The 20,212-nt window shown below is 40.8% G+C and overlaps 1 protein-coding gene across 1 annotated transcript in view; it reads right to left on the bottom strand.

Moving 5' to 3' along the window:
* Nucleotides 1–20,212, bottom strand: part of FMN2 (formin 2) — a 308,540-nt gene that overhangs the window by 187,375 nt on the left and 100,953 nt on the right. Inside the window, 1 exon segment of the mRNA XM_021081836.1 lies at nucleotides 7,093–7,148. Coding sequence (XP_020937495.1) covers nucleotides 7,093–7,148 — 56 coding nt within the window.

Here is a 20,212-nt window from a genome sequence, read left to right on the forward strand (position 1 = left end):
GAATGGCTGAGGAACGTTTGTGCATGCCTACAAGTGAAGTGAAAGTACTGCAAGCAGTGATTTGGAAGCTACAAATAAATTATAGCTAGTTGTTAGGTTGGCAAATACAGAATCTATAAATAATGAGGATAAAATATATTAAGAAAGCAACTCTGGAAGCCAGAGTATTGCTCAGATGTGACAATAATGACAAACATTTTGAGTGCCCATTATGTTCCAGGAATACTTCTAAGTGCTTCGTAAAAAATTAGTACATTTAGGTCTCACAAAACCCCTCTGAGACAGGCATAATTATTGTCATCCCCATTTTGTAGATGAGGAAATTAAGGCAGAGGGAATAAAATACACTACTGAGGTTCCCCAGTTAATAGCAGAATAACTGGGATATGTGCCCAAGAAAAATGATGCAAAGGCCAATCCTCAATCACGTGAGGTGAATACCAGGAGAATTTTTACCACTCCGCAGTAAGCACCTCTGCTCTTCTGCTCTCATCAGTGCAGTCTCCAATATGTTTACTCGTTTCATCAAATATTTTCTGACTTGCCCAAAATGTCAGCTACCACATTAGCTACTGGAGGGATAGATAGAATATGGAGAGTCTTAGCTCAGAGGAGCTCAACTGTCTATAAGACATGCACAAAACAACAATTATGGGAAAGTAAGGTAAGTATAGGATCCCAGAGTAGAGGCATCAAAAGGGTTCTCGAGATTGAGACCTCTCAGGGGAAGTGTCTAAGAGAGAGTGAAGTTGACCTGAGTTTAGATTAAGAAATAGGAGTTCCATGGATTAAAAAGGGGCAGTAGGAGTGGAGAAGAAAAAGATATAAAAGACAGATGTTAGAGGTTTTCAGCAAACGAGCGTGTCTCCGTAAGGCTGGAATAAACCCGACCACGTAGCAAACAGTGGGTGATGAGGCTAAAGAAAGATGATGGCACGGGAAAGCTTGCATGTCAGACTCAGGAGTCTGAATCTTCTCTCAAGTGCTATGTATGAGCAGACAGCATACACTGAGTAAATGTGGATTTTAGAAGGATAGCGCCAGAGGGCTGTGGAGGGAAGCTCAGAAGGGACTGAGACTGCAAGTGACAAGCTCTGCTGGGAGACACTGCAGGGACCCAACGGGGCTGCAGCACGGGTGGGGGTGTGTGGAGGAGACCACGGCTGGAGGGATGGAGGGAACCACCTCCCATGCCCCTGAGACTCCTGGCCTGCCTTGTCTTCCCCATCACAACACCATACTCATTTCTACTTTTGTACCTTCACTCTCTTTTCCATCTGAAATACTCTTCTTCCCTCCCCTGTCCAAAATGATCACTCTGAGTACTCGATCTAAGTTTCACCTTTCCTAAGAAGCTGTTCTTAATTACTATTTCTCAGCAATGTTGCCATTTAAAAAAATTCTGTAACACAACATACACTAAATGCCTTGGCAAAATCACATTACATTTTGCAAATTATTTCACATACATGGAAGAACCTGGAACCTTACAATTCTTTGTATTTCCTTTAATACCTATCACATATATTTTGTACATAGTACATCAACAGATGTTCAGTAAAGGATAAGTACCCTTTATAGGCTAAGAACTTTTATTAGCTCAGTTATTTTAGAACAGCTACTTGAACTATTTGCTTTTCTCCACAGGCCATTAACAACATTACCCAGCACCAAGGAATTTTATACCTGCTAAAGCTCAGTAGAGCAAAGACATAACTACATTTTACTTCAAGTCCTACTGCCCCAGAGAAAAGCAAAAACAATGAGTGACCCTAAAGCTTTGTTCACATTTTCATCTCAAATTGTTTCAGATGCCTGCTAGTTTTAATTCTTAAACTGACAGATTGGTTTCTCTTTTTCATTTCTAAAAGAAAAGTCCAATTCTTTTTCTCTGAGCTAGTTGGAGTTTCCATAAAATGAAAATGTACTTTCCAGAAAAATTCTCTCTTCTTGTTAATGCATTACGGTGAACACCTTGCCAAATCCATTTGCAAAGTTGGTGCCTTCACAAGGAAGGCTATCTCTGCGTCTCTCCCTTTCCAAACCACCCCTCACCCCTCCCCAGACCCACTGAGTCAAAGTGTTTATCAAACACCCAAGAATGATCAGAGTCTGAGGTCAACTTCAAGGAAGACTAACACATGTTCTGGCCCCCAACCACTTCTTTCCCTCTCTTCTTTAAAACTTTTCCTTACTCTGGTCTATGTTTAACTGTTTACTTGTCTTGTGAATTGCTGTTTCATGCATTTATAATTAACTTGTGAATTCATGTCACTTTTTCCCTTAGAGTTTAGAAGGAACTTACATTAAACCATGTTTGCCCCAACCATCTGATCTATCTCATACATTCCAATGCAATTCAAGTGGCTTGTTTTCATGTCTCCATCATTATTCCTTCAGAATTATGTTTCCCCACACCATCCTTTTTATCTGACCAGTTCTTTTTTCACTCTTTTAACTTGTCTATGCCAAGACACATGGTCGTTAATCCCTCAAGCTCCATTGGCTAGGCTGCCCTACATTCTTCACATGCATACCCTTGATTTATTCCCCAATAAGAATGTTTCTGAAAATAACAATAAACTGTACTGACAGGTCACTTTAAAAGGAGAATCAATAGAAAAGAACATTCCTCAATTACGTCTGCAATTCAATTAGGCATTGAGAGGACCAGGAGGACTGACCACAGCAGGATCCTAGTGGAAGAGTTTTAAGCCAATTTCGAAAGAGGTTAAAACTGGACTGAAGAGTTCCCACTGTGGCTCAGAAGATTATGAACTTGACTAGTACCCATGAGGATGCAGGTTTGATCCTGGCCTCACCGTGGCTGTGGCATAGGCTGGTAACTGCAGCTCCAATTCAACCCCTAGCTGGGAACTTCCATATGCCGCATGTGCAGCTGTGAAAAAAAAAACAAAAACAAAACACTGGACTGAGATAGGATTTTGTCACTCACCTTAAATTATAAGCATTTTTCAGACCTTTGAGAACTTATCTGCATATAAATTGTACAACATATGGGATAAGAGAGTACTGATTCTGTTTAATCTATTTTCATTATCTAACACTTTACAATAGATATGGCTATTCATAACTAATAAATACATAATCTGTAGGGAGGCCTAACTTTTAATTGCCTAATTGTATCAATTCTTAACCCAAAGCTAGAGTTTTTTTGGGGGTTTTCTTTTCTTTTTTTTTTTTTTTGTCTTTTTGCCATTTCTTGGGCCGCTCCCGTGGCATATGGAGGTTCCCAGACTAGGGGTCGAATCGGAGCTGTAGCTACAGCAACGCGGGATCCGAGCTGCGTCTGCAACCTACACCACAGCTCACGGCAACGCCGGATCCTTAACCCACTGAGCAAGGGCAGGGATCGAACCCGCAACCTCATGGTTCCTAGTCGGATTCGTCAACCACTGCGCCACGACGGGAACTCCCAAAGCTAGAGTTTTAAAGATCAAATTTTATTCTATTTACCTTTCAACTAGTCCATTTACATCAGAAAGGTATTGAGAGAGTTAGGAAAATACTTCAAACCATATATTTTATACATAATTTCCAAAGCAAAAAATAAGTTAAAAACTAGGTAGTAACCAGTTTGCTGCCATATATTAATCTTAGACAAAGAAGTAAATGTTTCTAGAGAATGTAATTGATACTTTCCTATTTATATACTGTAGAATGTAAAAGGATTTACAGTTTAAATAGTATTTCAAATGTCAAAAAGAAAACAGAATTGATATGGTCCTGTTTCAGTTTTATGAAATAACTCTTTAGATACAGTAGATTTTTCAAGAGCATATTATTTGAAATTAAAATTATCAGTAAATGAGGTCTAAAGAAAGTAGTTTTATTTTAAAACTTCCTACTTCCACAGGACCATCAGTAAAGCACCCAAGGAGCAGCACTGGTTCTCTTCTTGTGTAGTGACAGCCATGTATGCTCTGGCTGTCAATACAGCCTTCCTTCTACCCCTTCTTGCTGAGAAAAGGCTTTACGAACCCTGTGTTTTTTCTAGGGATAGGGAGTTCTCAGAATTATTAATTATAGGGAGAAAGTAAAAGTCAAAACCCATTCAATAGAAGTTCCCATTATGGGAATACTTACTTCTCAGTTAATGTATTGTATTTTCTAGCTTCTAGACACTTAGAGAAGTGTCTTCTATTGAATGGGTTTTGACTTTTACTTGACATACAAGAAGGTGTGATTTTTTTGCGGGGGGGGGGTGCCCACAGCCATGGCATATGAAAGTTCCCAGGCTAGGGGTTGAATCCAAGCTACAGCTGCCAGCCTACTGCCATATCCACAGCAACACCAGAACTGAGCCATGTCTGCAACCCATACCTCATGGCAACACCAGATCCTTAATCCACTAAGTGGGGCCAGGGATCCAACCCACGTCCTCATGGATACTAGTTGGGTTCATTATTGCTAAGCCATAACAGGAACTCCAAGAATGTGTGAAATTTAAATCAATCTATCTCACCTTTGAGTTTCCAAGCTCTAACATCAGGTGTTTTTACATCATCCAGTTCATCAGGCTTTCTGCTTATTTATTGGCTTACAGCTCAAGAAAAACCAAAAATCACTATAATTTTATACACATGAATATCTACCTTGAATTATTACAGCTAGAATCTTTTTTTTTTTTTTTTTTTTTTTTTTTTTTTGTCTTTTTGCCTTTTCTAGGGCCTTTCCTGCGGCATATGGAGGTTCCCAGGCTAGGGGTCTAATCAGAGCTGTAGCTGATGGCCTACGCCAGAGCCACAGCAACGCGGGATCTGAGCCGCGTCTGCGACCTACACCACAGCTCACGGCAATGCCGGATCCTTAACCCACTGAGCGAGGCCAAGGATCAAACCCACAACCTCATGGGGTTCCTAGTTGGATTCATTAACCACTGCACCAGGACGGGAACACCTACAGCTAGAATCTTAATCTATAGAACAATGTTATATGTGTTTTATTACTGTTGATAGTATAGAATACTTTCTAAAAAAAAAAAAAGAACACTTTCTGCCCATGTTTTATTTGGCATTATCAAAGATAACAGAGAATCCAGTAATATATGCCATGCCCTAGAGATAAGAATGAGAAAAATCTAATGTATTATCTCAGATCATAAGTTAGGCATGCAGGAGTGCCCTCCGTGATGCAGTGGGATAGGCAGTGTCTCTGCATCACTAGGATGCAGGTTCAATCCCAGCATGGTAGGGTTAAAGGATCTGGTGTTTCCATAGCTGTGACATAGGTTGCAACTGCAGCTCAGATCTGACCCCAGCTCAGGAATTCCATGTGCTGCTAGAAAGCCAAAAAAGGATAAAAACACCAAAACCAAAAATCCCCAACAACTTAGGCATGCCAAAAAAAAAAAAAAAAAAAAAAGAAAAAGCTACAAAAATAATGAGAAGATATTTAGAGGACATTATTTTTCTTAATTATTTCTCACTTCCTCTTTCCCTTTTATTTTTCTTCATTGTATTAACTATTGGCTAATCACTATACAGTTAATTAATTCTCAACTAAGTCTACCACGTCTCTTCAAGTAAACTGACGTAGGTCTCTGCTCTTAAAAAAAAAGGAGTTCCTATCGTGGCGCAGCGGAAACAAATCCGACTAGGAACCGTGAGGTTGCAGGTTAGATCCCTGGCCTCACTCAGTGGGTTACAGATCTGGCATTGCCATGAGTCTGGCATCGCTGTGGCTGTGGCATAAGCTGGCAGCTACAGCTCGGATTAGATCCCTAGCCTGGGAACCTCCATACACCTCGGGTGAGGCCCTAAAAAAACAAAAAGACAGAAAAAAAAAAAAAAACCTGAAAAAACAAAAGAAGACGCAGCTAGGAAAAATCTGTTTTATGACATTATCCTTACAAGTATTCTTTACTTATGATAATGACCAAACTAGTTGCTCTTTAAGGTTACACCTGCAGCATATGGAAGTTCCCATGCTAGGGGCCAAATTGGAGCTGCAGCTGCCAGCCTATAACACAGCCACAGCAATGCCAGATCCGAGCCACGTCTGTGACCTACACCACAGCTCACGGCAATGCCAGATCCTTAACCCACTGAGCAAGGCCAGAAATCAAATCCACATCCTCATGGATCCTAGTTGGGTTTGTAACCTGCTGAGACAAAACGGGAACCCCGATCTAGCTATATTTTTGAAAAGCACCAGTGAATTTATAAAATGAAGTTCTCAACCAATGTTACATCCTTATTTCTCCTCCAGGAGGAACAAACTTTCATGTATGATACAGGGCTTCTTCTTTGGAAAAGGGGTCATTTTATACTTGGAAAAGATCTCAAAAATCATTACATTCTTTAATTTTACAGAGAAGAACACTATGTTTCAGATAGCCTGAGTATGTTGTCACAAACTAAACATAAACTGACGTGGGCCTGAAATCTAGGAAGGAGCCGTTGCATTTTCTACTTTGACCACACTCCACAAAACACTCTTCTTACTGGTAATTTCTAATACTAGTTATTTTCAAAAGAATAGTAGGGAGAATGTAGAAGTTAACTGAAAAAGTGATTTTATATTCAAAAGAGCAATTGCTAACCACAATTACTATTCTAAATAAATGCTTCCTATTTTTGCAAGAAGTGCAGTTTGGTGGGGGGAGAAAAAGCCATAACATTTGGCTTGTTACAGAACAGAGAAGTTTCTGTGGAAATGAAACAGACACTAATTAATGTTTCTTCCACCAAAGCAACTTAAGAATACTGACTTTAGAAAAGCTCTGACACACTTTTAAAAACATCGTATTCACATGACTATTAGTTCAATCAGGCACAGTTCTCTATGACACCTGGAGTGCCCACTGTCTCCTGCCAGCTCTACTATTTGGCTGGATATAGAATGATACAGATTTTGAGAAACTTGTACTCAGTTCCACTTCGAGGCTGAATTCCTTGGCAAAGCCTAAATGGAAGAAAACATCCCCTTCTACCTAACTTGAGTCTCTGCAGGCAGAGAAACACAGGCCTCCTACCTGGCTGGGCAGATAGGAAGATAAATCAGAATTAGTCACAATTTTAAGACAAATAAGAGAGAAAGGGACCCAATATCCTAATTAAATTTTCTTACCTGCTGAACAGCATCTGAACATTTTTTCGGAGTTTCTAAAACAGCAGACTGAGATTCTGGGTTGAAAAGGAAGAAGATAATAAATATGTTAAACAGCAAAGTTTCCCTTTTCTTCAATCAGAAACGAAACTAAAATATATCTTTAACCGTAAATACCAAAAATATTCAGGTTATCCTCCAATTATCCCTCCATGTTATACGGACGTAACTGCTTTTCAGTATATGTAACACACAAAATGACTAACACTTATATCATTAGTTATTTTTAAAATTAGATTAGCCCTATGCCTTTCTTTACACCTTGATCATGATTATTCTTTCTCAACTGCTCATTTCTACTTTATGTCAGGAATTATCTGCTAAGATATTCACTGTTTATATAATTTACTTAAGTCTGTACAATGATAGAAACCAGCTCCCCAGTCTGGAAGGACAGAATCTTGACTGCCTCATCTGACTACTGACAATTGACCTTCCAATTTTAATGAGAGATAATGAACCCTCAACCAAGAAGCACTGAATAACAAGGAATTTTTCTTCTTTAAGTTTTTATCACTTGGGAAACTAACGGGACAGCAAATTCTTCATGCTGGAAAACCTAAGGGACAACCAAGTCTATGTTTTGTTTTGTTTTTAAGCTAGGGGATGCTCTCTTCTAAGTGAGCTTGTGAGGGAGTTTAAAAACATAAAAGAACCTCCAGAAATCCCTGAAAGTGCTCTGTGGTTCGGAGTCTGAAAACAGCTCATCTTGTCCATCCTGGCCATTTATGGTGAGCCCAGATGCAAGCAGCTGGTAGTGAGATGAAGACTAGAGTCTGTCTCCTAGCCCCCGACTGGCACAAAGGCCTGATACCTGACTACACACAGCAGTTATTCTGCGGGATACTTTAGATATTCCTAATTTAGCAGCATTTTAATTAATGTATGTGACAATCTATAGAAAAAATAAAAGGCATTTATTATTTAAATCATATTACATATGTTAAACCACACTGAAAATTTTCATTTCACTTACATTAAAGCAGTCTCCACCTGGGCCCATAAGCTTTCTTCCACCTGCCCACACCCCTGACCTCTCTAAGCACCTGAGCCTTCCCCACCTGCTCCCTGCACTCCAGCCACACTGGCCTTCCCACTGCCCTTGAACATGCCAGTCATTCTCCCTCCAAGGGGTATCTGGTGTGCACACCCTCTGGCCCCTTGGCCTTGGCCTCTGTGCAGCCCTCCCTGTGCACTCTGTTTAAAGCAACAGCCCCACCTGATCCCTAGCATGCCCCATTCCCGGCTGCTTTCTTCACAATGTAAATCCTCAAACAAAATGCTGTGTAATTCACATTTGTGACTTCTCGCTCTTAACCAAAAAATAAATAAAACTCTATGAAGACAGAGACTTTATAGATTTTTTTTTTCTTATTGAAGCCTCAGACTCTTGACACCTGGCACAGAATAGATGTTTAAAATATTTGTTGAGTAGTTGTAGGAGGAAATGAAAGAAGAGATCAAAGAATGATCAGACCACGGATGTGAAGTGGAAGTTGCCAGGAAGAGTGGGCACTAAGCCCTGAAAAGGGAGTAGGGATGTGAGCCAGCAGAGACCGCTGCACCTGAGCTCTGAGCAGCTATTTCCAACAACATCCCTGAGAAAAGCATGAAGTAGTCACTCACCCACCAACAGGTGTCACTGCAGCAACAGAATATTAACAAGTGGCTTTAAAATACAAGCGTTTCCTTTGCTGTGCAAAAGCTTTTCAGTTTGATGAGGTCCCATGGGTTTATTTTTGCTCTAATTTCTATTGCTTTGGGAGACTGACCTGAGAAAATATTCATGATGTTGATGTCAGAGAGTGTTTTGCCTATGTTTTCTTCTAGGAGTTTGATGGTGTCCTGTCGTATATTTAAGTCTTTCAGCCATTTGGAGTTTATTTTTGTGCATGGTGTGAGGGTGTGTTCTAGTCTCATTGCTTTGCATGCAGCTGTCCAGGTTTCCCAGCAATGCTTGCTGAATAGACTTTCCTTTTCCCATTTTATGTTCTTGCCTCCCTTGTCAAAGATTAATTGACCATAGGTGTCAGGGTTTATTTCCGGATTCTCTATTCTGTTCCATTCGTCTGTCTGTCTGTTTTGATACCAGTACCACACTGTTTTGATGACTGTGGCTTTGTAGTATTTCTTGAAGTCTGGGAGAGTTATGCCTCCTGCTTGGTTTTTGTTTCTCAGGATTGCTTTGGCGATTCTGGGTCTTTTGTTGTTCCATATAAATGTTTGGATTGTTTGTGCTAGTTCTGTGAAAATGTCTGGGTATTGGATAGGGATTGCATTGAATCTGTAGATTGCTTTGGGTAGTATGGCCATTTTCACAATATTGATTTTCCCAATCCAGGAACATGGAATATCTTTCCATTTCTTTACATCTTCTTTGATTTCTTTGATTAAAGTTTTATAGTTCTCAGCATATAGGTCCTTTACCTCTTTGGTCAGGTGTATTCCGAGGTATTTGATTTTGTGAGGTACAATTTTAAAAGGTATCATATTTTTGTATTCCTTTTCTAATGTTTCATTGCTGGTATACAGAAATGCAACTGACTTCTGAATGTTAATCTTATATCCTGCCACTTTGCTGAATTTATTAATCAGTTCAAGGAGTTTTGGGGTTGAGTCCTTAGGGTTTTCTAGGTATAGTATCATGTCACCTGCATACAGTGACAGTTTATCTCTTCTCTTCCTATATGGATGCCTTTTATTTCTTTTGTTTGTCTAATTGCTGTACAAAAGACAACTTACAGAATGGGAGAAAATAGTTTCAAATGATGCAACCAACAAGGGCTTAATCTCTGGAATATATAAGCAACTTATACAACTCAACAGCAAAAAAACCAATCAATCAATGGAAAAATAGGCAAAAGACCTGAATAGACATTTCTCCAAAGAAGATATACAGATGGCCAACAAACACATGAAAAAATGCTCAACATCGCTGATTATAAGAGAAATGCAAATCAAAACTACCATGAGATACCACCTCACACCAGTCAGAATGGCCATCATTAATAAATCCACAAATAACAAGTGCTGGAGGGGCTGTGGAGAAAAGGGAACCCTCCTGCACTGCTGGTGGGAATGTAAACTGGTACAGCCACTATGGAGAACAGTTTGGAGATACCTTAGAAATCTATACATAGAACTTCCATATGACCCGCAATCCCACTCTTGGGCATCTATCCGGACAAAGCTCTACTTAAAAGAGACACATGCACCCGCATGTTCATTGCAGCACTATTCACAATAGCCAGGACATGGAAACAACCCAAATGTCCATCGACAGATGATTGGACTCGGAAGATGTGGTATATATACACAATGGAATACTACTCAGCCATAAAAAAGAATGACATAATGCCATTTGCAGCAACATGGATGGAACTAGAGACTCTCATACTGAGTGAAATGAGCCAGAAAGACAAAGACAAATACCATATGATATCACTTATAACTGGAATCTAATATCCAGCACAAATGAACATCTCCTCAGAAAAGAAAATCATGGATTTGGAGAAGAGACTTGTGGTTGCCTGATGGGAGGGGGAGGGAGTGGGAGGGATCGGGAGCTTGGGCTTATCAGACACAACTTAGAATAGATTTACAAAGAGATCCTGCTGAGTAGCATTGAGAACTATGTCTAGATACTCATGTTGCAACAGAAGAAAGGGTGGGGGAAAAACTGTAATTGCAATGTATACATGTAAGGATAACCTGACCCCCTTGCTGTACAGTGGGAAAATAAAAATAAATAAATAAATAAATAAAAATGAGAAATAGTAAAAAATAAATAGATAAATAAAATACAAGCGTTTTTTTCAAATACTGTATTTCACAGAGTTTATCAGAGATTCTTCTCTCTTATACTAACAAATCTCTATTCTGATCTTAACACCAGAGTTAGCCAATTCTGAAGAAAGATCTTTAACATCAAAACTTGGAATGGTTACTATTAAAGCAAATCCAGACTCTGGAATACTTGTTTTGTGTTGTTTATAGTCACCTCCAAATCCTCCCAAACACAACAGACTTGAGAAAACATCCTGGGGCTCTGCATACATGAAAAAGCATTCTCTTAGTCTTCCATGAAGGAGACATCTTCTGTGTAGGTGCAAAAAATGCCCACAAGATCTCTGGGGGTGGGGGGGGGGGGCAGGGGGGAACGCCAACAGCCCTTTACCTCAGAGATGCATATAGCGTTTTCTATCGTCCTACACTTGGTGACTTGTCTATAAAGCAAATTCTGAACTCTCATGGTAAATAAAAGGAATACAGCTCACCATAACATTGAACTATGACTTATCAATCTTTTAATCTTCTGAACACCTAAACTTTGAGTTTCTAATTCAATGGCTACCTGAACTAAATTCATCTCCCATCCTCTTCTCTTTCACTACACTTATTTCCTTGAATTAGTGTGACAACATCTAGGAGAAATTTATACATCAAAATATTCTCTTCAAAATTATAAGCTGAAATACAGAAGTTCTAGAGGGTCAAGATTGTAAGATGAAAAAATGTACAGAATAACTGTACTACAAAATAGAGGGAAATGAATGAGAATAATCAAGAGAAGAAAGAAAAATAAATGTTAAGGAGAAGGAATATAGTAGAGAATAAAAGAAAGAGAAGAAATAAGGGAAAGGGAAAGACTAAAGAGAAGCTTGAGAAATCACAACAAGTAGTATGAATAGAGAAAAGACAGTAGCCTGGAGCTAATGAGCAGTGATCTGGTCCTTGAGTCATGGCTCCAGTCATTGGCGGGTGTGTGTGCAGCCCACTTAGTCCTCATGCAAATTCCCATGGCGGCCACTTCCGATACGCTCCTCCCCAGGATCCAGGAACTGCCTTCTCCTCAGCTCTGGACCCAACACAGTCCCTATTCATCCACAGGATGGTTGTTTTAGAGTAACCCAGTGAGAGTCTCTCAAGGGCATATTTTAAACTGCCAACTCCTTCATTCTCCCTTCTTAAGAATTAAGAAACTAGACTGGTTTCAAAAAACATCACTGTGAAGCAAAGTGGGAGAAAGTATATTCCTGCCAAAACTTTAAATGTTCCATTTTTTTTTAACAAATGCTGGAGAGGCTGTGGAGAGAAGGGAACACTCCTTCACTGTTGGCGGAAATGTAAATTGGTACAACCACTATGGATAACAGTACAGAGGTACCTTAGAAAACTAAATATTGAACTACCATATGACCCAGCAATCCCATTCTTGGGCATATATCCCAAAACTTTCCTTGAAAAAGACACATGCAGTCATATGTTCATTGCAACACTATTCAAAACAGCCAAGACATAGAAACAACCTAAATGTCCACTGACAGATGAATGAATTAAGCAGATGTGGTATATATACACAATGGAATACTACTCAGCATAAAAAAGAACAAAATAATGCCATTTTTAGCAACATGGATGGAACTAGAGACTCTCATACTGAGTGAAGTAAGTCAGAAGAGAAGGACAAATACCATGTGCTATCACCTATATCTGGAATTTAATATATGGCACAAATGAAACTTTCCACAGAAAAGAAAATCATGGACTTGGAGAACAGACTTGTGGTTGCCGAGGGGGAGGGGAGGGAGTGGGATGGGCTGGGAATTTGGGGTTAACAGATGCAAACTATTGCCCTTGGAATGGATAAGCAATGAGATCCTGCTGTATAGCACTGAGAACTGTATCTAGTCACTTATGATGGAGGATGATAATATGAGAAAAAGAATATGTATGTATGTGTGACTGGGTCACCTGCTGTACAGTAGAAAACTGACAGAACACTGTAAACCAGCTATGATGGAAAAAATAAAAATCATTTAAAAAATAAATAAATGTTCCATTTTTTAAAGGTTTCTAGAGAAAATTGCTAGGCTCCCCAAAATTCTAAACATGTCTCAGAAATGATCTCTTTATCATCACAAATAAGCCTATGAATTATAAAACAAAACATCCATAGATGAATTTTACATTTGTAGAGAGGACATGAAGAAAATGAGTAAGAAAAGTCACCTCTTTAAAATACACAAAATATGTCTTCTGAAGATGAACTAAGCAGTCTCCAAAAAGTTTTACATTAATGAAAAGTGCACTTATATAAAATTATTAAACTAACTTATTTAATGCTATACATCAATTTGATTCAAATCTAGTCAATTTAATTGGAAGATAATTCATAAATTCATTTAAATAGCAGGACTTATGATTATCAGGCCTAACAAATAGCAGCTGTCTTTAATTCTGGTATAATGTCCTTCCACAAATGAAGATGGGGTTAAACATGTATTTTCCTAAAAGAGGCCAACTCTGTATTCTGCTCATTTGATTATTTGAGTCTGGATCTGTCATTGCCAACAAAGGATGTCCACACTTGGGTGTTAGTTTGCATAGAGAAGGGGGAAATGCAGGCTGATTTTTAAAAAATTGAACATGGAGAATTACCTACAGGAGACACAGTTCATCTGTTCTAGGACATTTTAACTCCTGACCAAGTAATAGGTTGAGAAATCAATGTTATCACACACCCCCAGGGCCCTGACAGAATTTCTGCTCTACCTCAAGTGAATATGATTAAAACACTGGGACAAAACCTGGAAATGAGGTGAGGATGCTGTATTTGCATTACATCTTACAGGATTTCTTTTATTAAGAACCAATAGAAACACTTCTTTTGATAACTAGAAGCCAGAAAAGTTGTGCTTCTGAGACTGTTTCTTTTAATCTCACAGATAGAGGGCATGATATAGAATTATTCTCATTTCCCTTTCTATTTTAAACCTGAGGAATAAATTTCCAACTACCTTTAAATACTGCAAGCCCTTCTAAAATACACTGCAATGTGCTAGCTTACTTCAGCTTCATGTTATTGTCCCACCCTAAGTTCCCTTCAGTTTTTACTATATTTTCCTTTGTAATGGTTTTGTACACCTTACATACTCAAAAGCTGCTCAGATCTTTTTTTGGAGCCAAGGTGGGTTATATTCCTTTCAGCCAGCATGCAAACACAATGTTTATGATTTCTATCAGCTCTCCTTCCATATTTTCTTTCAGGATTTTCTGTGCCCAAATTGCCTTTCTGAAATCAGTCTTCTGTTCACTCCCTCGGTCATTCACAATTTTAAAGAAAGATAAGGGCCTTGATTTTCCAAAGATGTACAGAGACTAATCAAGACTCTGTTCATATCCAGACATCCTGATTCTGTTTTTCATGAATTCAAAACTAAAGTTAATCATCCTTTTGTCAATCTATTGAATAATCTTTGAAACTTAGTACTGAGCTTCTGAAATGGTCATGGGATGTTTGAGCACACACACAAAACGCCATCAAATACTTGCGTTCATGTGCCGAGTAGGTATTTCATTTATTTATATCTTTTCCAACGATCTTCATTTATTCACTCAAATGTTTAAGTACATACTGTGTGTCCAAAGGTCTTGAAATGTTAGCAGTCTACACAGAAGACAGATAACAGATAAAATACATATTTAAATAATTCGAATGATAGAGATACTAATAAAATGCTATGCGTCTCTAGAAGAAAGAACCACCATACTGTGGAGGGGGGTTCCATCAAATAAGTAAAGGAAAATGAAGAGAGGAAAGATAGAGAAAACAAGATAAATGTCTTATTAATGTATCTGCCACCAACATTTGGAGCACATTGCTTCCTAACCTCCCATCCAGCCTTGTCCTTCCAGGGGACATCCAATAGACTTCCCACTCACTATCAGCACCCTGGGCTCCTCTGTGAGGACAATGCAAACATGCTATAGGGAGCAGGATGGGAGTGGAAGATTCACAGGAATCTGTAGCCCTTGTGAAGCTCCCTGGTTGGAAAGGACACCCAGGCTACCCTCTGTACTCAGACTCACATAAAGGAGGGTCTGTTTCTTCATCAACAGATGAAGGTGGAGAAAAATCAGTTTCACAAAATGCAGCATGGAAAAACAAAAGTGAGATCCATGAGAGAGGCAGAAAAAGCAGCACCTCGAATCTGAATTAGTCAGACATGTAAATTAGTAACCCATATTAAGAAGTGCCAGAAGACAAAGGAAAAAAGAAAAATCAAGTTGCCAGTTCAGTAAGATGGAACCATCACTATTTCTTTTTCAAAAAGAGCTCTTTAACTTTAAATTAAAATTGAAAGAGACCAAATGTTGCAAATAGTGATTTTAGCCATAATGTCACGGCACAGTAATATGCAACAATCACTGTCAAGTCACTATGTTATCAAAGTTTGCAATTCATATCTATTTTATTAAAAATAGGAAGGGGGGCCGCCAGCAGTACTGGGGGCCGGGGGGAGCTCAACACCGGCCCAGGGATGCCGGTGGGTGTGTAGTGGGCGGGGCGGAGGCGAGGGGCACTGGGACCTAAGCTTCTCTTGTAAGAGAGGCTGCCCAGGAACGAAAGAGAGGCAGAGCCATGCAGTGGATACTGGGGACCTCTAGTGTCGGGTTCCATGATTTCCAGATCTGGCGCCGGAAGTGGCCGGCACTTCCACACTGGGGATGCGGTGCTCAGCCCTGGTCAGGAACCCAGGCCACAAAGGCCTGAGGCTCGCTTATGAAGAGCTTGACTCCAACTGAGAAGACCTAGACCCCAACCTGGAAGAGCTGGACCCTGTCTCTGAAAACCCAGGGCCTGACCGGCTAGACCTCAACACTGTCTCTGAAGACTTAGACCTAGCTATGAAGACCTGGAGCCTATCTCTGAGGATCTGGATCCCGATGTGGAAGCTCCAGGCTCCATATCTGGGACCTGTCACTAGGAACCCCAAAATCTCGACCCTGTGTCTTCAAGTTTCGATGACCCAGGGGTCATCGGCCCAGTCCTCCTAGTTCTCGACCGTAATAGCAACATCCTCTGTTCCACTGCCACCCCAACTTGGACCCTCTCTCACCCGACCTCACTGCCACCCCCAAGATCCTGGCCACCAGATCCTCAGTGTTCCCTGCATCTGCCAGCCTGCCCTGGCCCTTCTCCTGCTCAAACTGCAGGCAAGCTTACCGCCGCAGCCATGATAGCGAGAAGCCCCGCCTCTGCCCCAACTGCCGTAAATCACTCAGCCACACACTACGGTGGCCCAGCACAGCGGCATCCACACGCCTGGAGGGCACTACCAGTGCGCAGGTGCAGCAAGGCCTTTGGCTGGCACTCTACGCTGCTGAAGCACCACAGCAGCCACAGCGGCGAGAAGCCACACAACTGCCTGTGTGCAGCAAAGACTTTACCATGGCTTGTGGCTGGTATAGCACCTGCACACACAGGGTGGCCCATGGCCACACAAGTGTAGGGTGTGCAGCCAAGGGTTTCAGGAAGGGCCTTTAGCCACAGCTCCCACCTGCAGTACCACCTGCACATTCACACAGGCCAGCGGCCCCATGCCTGCCCCACCATCCAAGGCGAGCTGGCAGAGATTGGCACTGCTGCAGCACCTGCATGTGCATTTGGGCAAGCACCCCTACCACTGCCAGCTCTAGGGTAGGGCCTTTGGCAAAGCCTCCAGCCTTACCAAGCACAAGTGGGTGCCACGAGGGGCATGGCTGCTGCAGTGGCTGCAATTATCACCACTGCCCTGCCTGGGCCTCAGCCCTGCTTTGATGTTGAGGCTGGGACAGGTCTCCCCCTCCTGAGTCCCAATGCTGTCTATGTGCTGGGCTCTGCCCTAGACGCCAGCTCTGGCCTTGGTCCTGACCCTGGCTCTGTGCTGGGCTCCCACCCCAAACCCAGCCCCAATCCCTGGCTCTGGATCTACCCCTACCCTGTTTCTATCAAATCTTCTGACCCTATGCCTGGGTACAATACCAGCTTTGTAGCCAGCCCTGACCACTCATCTGGTCCCAGCCCTGGTCCTAATCCTGTGCCCAGCTTTGACCCCAACTCTGAGTCCCACCCTTACCCTGGCTCTCCCACCCATGAAACTGTCGGCCCAGATCTCCCTACTGGGGAGTCCCAAGTGGGTGCAGGAGCAGGGGCACTCCTTGGGCCCAATGGCTGAAGAGTATGCTGGCACCCAGAGGGGCCTGGGAAAGTTGTATGTTGTACAGTTAATAAAATCCTCCTACTACAAACAAATAAACAAACAAACCCCAAACAAAAACAGACTCTATGCAAGGTTTTCACTATATTATCGACATCCTCACTTTTACCACTGATTGGGGGCCAAGGAGAGGGAGGGTGAAAGGTCCTGCAGAATCACAGCAGGAAAAAGTGAGATGGGCTATTAGACCACTTGGACAAGAACAGTTGTTGGGCTTTTGGATTTATAACAGATCAACAGGAGAAAAACAAGTTACTACATTTACCTATTTTCTACTTACCTCCAACATCCTCTTTAAGAATGAATATTTTAGGAGTTCCTGTTTGTGGCTCAGTGGTAATGAATCTGATGAGGATGTGGATTTGATTCCTGGCCTTGCTCAGTGGGTTAAAGGATTCCACATTGCTGTGGCTGGGGAGTAGACTGGCAACTACAGCTCTGATTTGACTCCTGGCCTGGGAACTTCCATATGCCACGGGTACAGCTCTAAAAAAAAAAAATTTGCTTTTTAGGGTCACACTTGTGGCATATGGAAGTTCCCAGGCTAGGGGTCTAATTGGAGCTATAACTGCCAGCCTACACCACAGCCACAGCAACACAGGATCCAGGCCATGTCTGAGATCTACACCTCAGCTCATGGCAACACCAGATCCCCGACCCACTGAGCAAGGCCAGGGATGGAACCCGCATCCTCGTGGATACTAGTCTGATTCATTTCCACTGTGCCACAATGGGAACCCCCAAGAAGGCATATTTTAAAAGAAGACAAGTTATTCTGTTAAAAATGACTGCTCTAGCATTTAATAATTTACATCAAATAATGAAGGAAAAACTAGGTTACAAATTTCCTGTCATCAATTCCAACTATCATAGTTTACCAAGCTAAAATTCTGATTATCATTGATGAACCTTCTATCTGGTGTTCCTCTAGTATACAACAAAATCAGTAAGATTCAATGTTTCATAACTTTTAAAAATGGCCCTAAAATTTTAGAGCATACTACAAATGTTTCAGTTAGAAAAGCTGAGAAAGACAAACACACTAAAGAAAAAAATTAAAACATTACCCTAATCAATGATGTAAAACACAAGATATGAACAACTGTTGAAAAGAACTCCCAATGAAATTGATTAATTCTACTTTATCTACATGTGGCTATTTCCTAACCAGTAAGTAAATTTCAACATAAACAAATAGTGTATTAATGGGATTAATACTTTCAGTACATGCTTTAAAAAAAAAAAACAACTAAATATGCTTTTATGTGCTTTTTTCCCCCAGGTGTTATTATGTCAGATCCTCCTTGTCCCTGAAGATCTCTGCGTTAAGGAACTCTACCTTGGCCCTTGATCAGCTGTACTGTGTACCCTAAGAAACTCAGAGCCCTACATGGGACATGTTTCTTACATCCATCTCCCATTTGTTGCTCATTTCAGGGAGTCCACCAAGTAAACACAAAGCAGCGATTCAAAAGCACAGGGCATTAAAATGGGAACATGCAGGCTTGGGTGTAGGCCCCCATCCAGGGCAAAGAAGAGAGAGGTGAAAGCATTGGTCCACGACTGGGAGCAAAACAGAGGTAATGAGCACTAAGCTCTCACTGAAGACCTTTGGGCAGGAACTGAGAATAAAGTCACTGACAATGTGGGTCACTGTTGGTCTTAAAGGGAACTCTTGTGGAAGATAATGACTGCATTCTAAATGCTAATTCAATGGTTTAAAATACTCTATATAATTCTCAAAATATCCCTGTGCGATGGATGTTATTCTTATCACCATTTTACAGGTGAGGAAAAATTGAGAACAGTGCTTATTAGCAAACTTGCTCAATATTACAAAGCTGATTAATTGGCAGAGGCCAAGCTCCATGCTCTTATGCTACACTCTTTATTGCAAGTCCACATTAGGCTATCCCACTATCTTTCTCTTAGTAATTCAATGAGGGGAAAAGATCAAAATCCTAAACTCTAATACCCATGCTACTAGCACTTAGGAAAATTTGGTGAGGGAGAGATTTCTGTTTTTTTAAACTTTTTTCCTACAATATTTTATTGCAATTTTTTTTTTTTTTTTGGCATGCAGAAGTTCCTGGGCGAGGGATCAAACCCATGCCACAGCTGTAACCAGAGCCACAGCAGTGATGATGCCAGATCCTTAACCCAGTGAGCCACCAAGGAACTCTAGGAAGGACTTCTTTTTTACATTTTTTTTTTTTTTTTTTTTTTTTTTTTGCTTTATAGGGCTGCACCCGCAGCATATGTAGGTTCCCAGGCTAGAGGTCAAAATCAGAGCTACAGCTGCCGGCCTAGGCCATAGCCACAGCAATGCCAGATCAGAGCCGCATCTGTGAACTACACCACAGCCCACGACAATGCCGGATCCTTAACCCACTGAGCGAGGCCAGGGATCAAACCCTCAACAGTTGGATCCGTTTCCACTGTGTCACAATGGGAACTCCAGGGAAAGATTTCTGAATAGTAATAATGTCCTTCTATTTACTCTCCATATATGGATCCAATGTCAGTGTTCCTGATCAGTTCACCAAGAAGAAGCTGGGAATTTATTATGCGCAAGTGAAAAAAGAAACAAGGAATAAATTAAATCCCACAAAAACATTGTTACACAAATACGATTAATTCAATACAATAACTGTAGAGTGTTTTCCTAGTTTCGGGCTCCACATTATGTGTTAATCTGATATTAATCTCATGTTATCTTCAAAATACTTCAAAAATAACACAAAATATTTTAGGACAACACAGGTACAAAGAGAAAAAACAACCAAAAGGAAACATTTTTTAGAAAAACATTACATCCGAACAATGTACAATTTTTAAGACTACTCTAGAATTGGTAAAAAGAATCTCTCTCTTGCCTCTGCCACTTATCTCTGAAGGCAAAGAAAAAACTAAGGAAAGCTCAAAGAAAGCAGTAAGGGAAGAGACAATGCAAAGAGACAAGGTGGCTACCACCTTCGAGGGTCAGTAGACAGAAAGTTCTCTCGCATACTCTCTCAGTCCACAGGTGGGTAGCTTTC

Source organism: Sus scrofa, unplaced genomic scaffold (genome assembly GCF_000003025.6).
Source record: "Sus scrofa isolate TJ Tabasco breed Duroc unplaced genomic scaffold, Sscrofa11.1 Contig2453, whole genome shotgun sequence".
Lineage (NCBI taxonomy): Eukaryota > Metazoa > Chordata > Mammalia > Artiodactyla > Suidae > Sus > Sus scrofa.